Consider the following 3,630-nt stretch of genomic DNA (forward strand, 5'->3'; position numbering starts at 1 on the left):
GTCTCTGGTTGTTGGAGTCAGGATGATAGCAGGCAGGCTCCCCACAGAGAGATGGCCCATTGTTCTGCTGCCCATGTGACCCAGAGGCCAAGAGTTCAACTTCACACCATTGCCATGGTGTGTTTGCTCCCAGCTCACTTAAAGGTATATTCAGTGATTTCACTCAAAAAACCTTAGGTTTCGTTTTTGGCTGTGGGACCCAGCCTTTCGTCCAATCAGGATAGAGAGTCAAAAACGAAACCTAAGGTTTTTTGACCCCCAGGGGTTAACTGGGGACAGGGAGGAACTCCTTATATGGTGATGTATATTGGAATCACAATTCCCATTAAATATAGCCTAGTAATGTTAAATTGGACATACTAAATTGTTTCACCTCTAAACTAAAAGTGTACCCCTGTCTCTCTCTCTCTCTCTCTTGCTCCCTGCATGGGGGAGAAAGACAACAGGATAGGCATATAGTCAGCATTCAAAGTTGGCACTCTATGGTAAATAGGTATGCTAAATAGATCACAGCTGCAGGAGAAATTTACAGCGACCCTAAAGATCTGATCTATTGATAGCAAGCCTACTGTTCTTCTTGGTGACTTGACCACTACCATTTGGGACAGTGGGGTTTTTTGGGAACCACCTTTTGGCCATGTTCCTTTGATCTCTTTGTTCTGACTTGTATTTAAACCCTACTGAAAATGTAACTGTGTGTGTTAGTGCCCAGAAGCTGTGAGGCTGACTGGGTGCCTGCATGGGGCTCCATGCCCCTGCATGGCTGTGTGATCTGCTGTACTCTACTCTCTGCAATAAAATGGACTTGGAAACTTTCATTCTGCCTCCACCGTCGTCCGCTCTGTTCTCTCTTTAAGTTGCTGGAGAAAATATACTTCAATGGTCAGCACACTCTATAGTAGGGAGGATTATCACAACAAAACAAAAAAATAAGTGATATTTGAATTAAGTGAAATCACTGAATATACCTTTAAAATCACTGGTGGAAAGTATAGGCTAATCTTTACAACATGAACCACTGCCATGTCAAAAGGTCAGTTATTAGACAGATGACTATTTTCGTCACATGCCTAAACCCTTAAATGTATCCCTAAACTTCTTTGCCTTTTTTACTATTTTTAAAAACTACATTGACACGTTGTGAGGTTGTAGATCGGCTATTTGAACTGTTCAAAAAATATTTTCGAAATAATAAAAAATGCAATGGAGTTTAGGGTTAAGTGGTTTAGCACTGACGGAAATAGGGCCCTTAAGTCATGTAGTTTCAAGTGTCTTTATTAGCGTGTAAAAAACCTTGTGATGCATGTGTCATCTCTTTTTCGAGGTGGTACAACACAGATACATGTCACAGTAATGTATTGTACATATAAACTGTAGACAATAAAATGACATACCACCAACATACATGGACAAGACAATGAACATGTACTCAAAGCCCTTCTTGCCATGTCTCTCAGGTCATGTACAGCTTGTTTGAAGCCACCTGTGCTGCTGATGGTTAGGTCGAGGTAGTTTAGCATGTTCTACTAGTGAAGTTGATTTTAACACAAATTGTTGGTGCTGGGGGCTATATGTTTAGGTTGACTGTCAGGGCCCATGTCTGGGAGAAAGTGTGCAGGAGATCAAGATGCTGTTCTCTCTCTCTCATGCCTGCTTCTGTATGTCCCAGACATGCACGTGAAATCTTTCACAGACTTTCCTACTAGGCTGAGGAATATATCCCACCCTTTTCACATTGGCCTGTTGTTATAGTGCCACCAACAGGTGGATTTTTGCAAAACACATTCTTGGAACAAAATGCCTCAATCCATCCAATTGCCATCAAAGGCGTAAGAACACTTTTCACATACTTTATTTTGTTTATTCTGCATTTGAGCCACGGACCACCATTTGATGACATTTAGCCTCTCAGACCCATTTGAGCCGTCAACCACCATTTGATGATATTTAGCTTCTCAGACCCATTTGAGCCACGGACAACCATTTGATACATATCTTAATTACGTCACCATCAATACCTACCAAGCATACACGTGCATTCGTACCAGCACGACCACAATAATTGTGGTCGCTCTGCTTGCGCAAGTCATTTATCGTGAATATAGGCCTATACAGGGATCGTAGTGCCATCCATATATGGTGCTTTTAGCCAATGTCATCACCTGCACATATGCAGTGTCGTCACACTGCAATCAAATGACATTACGACGGAAAGAAACCACTTCTCTCTGAAAATGATAGCGGAGTTATCGAACGCCTCCGTGTGCATGAGGGACCGTCAGAGGGTGGAGGACATCCTCGAGGCCATGCGGAACGCCGGGCCCGGCGCCCTGCAGGTCATCTCGGACTTCGACATGACGCTCACGAGATTCGCGCAGGACGGGAAGCGCTGCCCCACCTGCCACAGCATCCTGCACAGCAGCACGCTCATCGCCGACAAGTGCCGGGACACGCTGAGGGAGCTGTGCGACACGTACTACCCCATAGAGATCGACTCGTCGCGCTCCGTCGAGGAGAAGCTGCCCCTCATGGTTGAGTGGTGGACCCAGGCCCACGAGCTGCTGGTGCAGCAGAAGATCAAGAAGTGCCTGCTGGCCGCGCGGGTCGGCGAGTCCGGCGTCGTGCTGCGCGACGGCTACCGGCCGTTCTTCGAGCGCCTGCGCGCGCACGGCGTCCCCCTCCTCATCTTCTCGGCAGGCATCGGCGACGTGCTGGAGGAGGTGATCCGCCAGGCGGGCGTCTTCCACGCCAACGTCGGCGTCCTCTCCAACTACATGGACTTCGACGAGGCGGGCGAGCTGAGGGCCTTCAAGGGCCAGCTGATACACACCTACAACAAGCGGGACGCCAGCCTGCTGCTGGGCGCGGGCCGCTTCCGGGAGCTGCGCGAGCGGCCCAACGTGCTGCTGCTGGGAGACTCCCTGGGGGACCTGAGCATGGCCGACGGCGTCCAGGACATGCAGAACATCCTGAAGGTGGGCTTCCTCAACGACAAGGTGGAGGAGAGGAGGCAGTCCTATCTGAGCTCCTACGACATCGTCCTGGTGAAGGACGAGACCTTGGACGTGGCCAACTCCATTCTGCGCTACCTCGCGGGTGATAAGTGAACTTTGTGGTGTGCAGGCTCACCTCACTGGCCCACCCGTATTGAACAATAAGTGAACTTTGTGGTGTGCAGGCTCACATCGCTGGCCCACCCATATTGAACAATAAGTGAACTTTGTGGTGTGGCCTCACCTCACTGGCCCACCCATATTGAATAGTAAGTGAACTTTGTGGTGTGGCTCATCTCACTCAAAAGTTCAATCATCTGTAGCTCTCAGGAAATACCTTTTACTTTTTGGATACGATACTGTGAAAAGGGTTTTCTGCACAGCCCTTAGAGGGCTCTGCCCATTTCTACCTATGCAGGAATATCCCGAGATGGGGTGCGATGCCAGAAACAGAACTGGTCATGCAGTGAGGAAGTGCCCTGGAAGCGGGGAGCATCTATGTTTTGTCAGATCTAATGACTTAACTCGAGACTTGGAGGTGTGGCCAATGCTGTTTGGCCACTCAAAGCAGCCAAACCGCACCGGCTACGCGTCCATGTCTTAAGGTAAGTTAGGTTAATTATATGTGGTAGGCACC

The 3,630-nt window shown here is 48.4% G+C and overlaps 1 protein-coding gene across 1 annotated transcript; it reads left to right on the top strand.

Moving 5' to 3' along the window:
* Nucleotides 1-2,234: 2,234 nt before the first annotated feature.
* On the top strand, nt 2,235-3,107 carry LOC310857474 (7-methylguanosine phosphate-specific 5'-nucleotidase-like; the record flags this gene model as incomplete). Its single annotated transcript, XM_083763167.1, has 1 exon — nt 2,235-3,107. The coding sequence occupies one exon, from the start codon at nt 2,235-2,237 to the stop codon at nt 3,105-3,107; it is 873 nt and encodes a 290-aa protein (XP_083619293.1).
* Nucleotides 3,108-3,630: the final 523 nt, after the last annotated feature.

The sequence above is a fragment of the Protomyctophum parallelum genome (assembly GCF_964188405.1).
Source record: "Protomyctophum parallelum genome assembly, chromosome: 4".
Classification (NCBI taxonomy): Eukaryota; Metazoa; Chordata; class Actinopteri; order Myctophiformes; family Myctophidae; genus Protomyctophum; species Protomyctophum parallelum.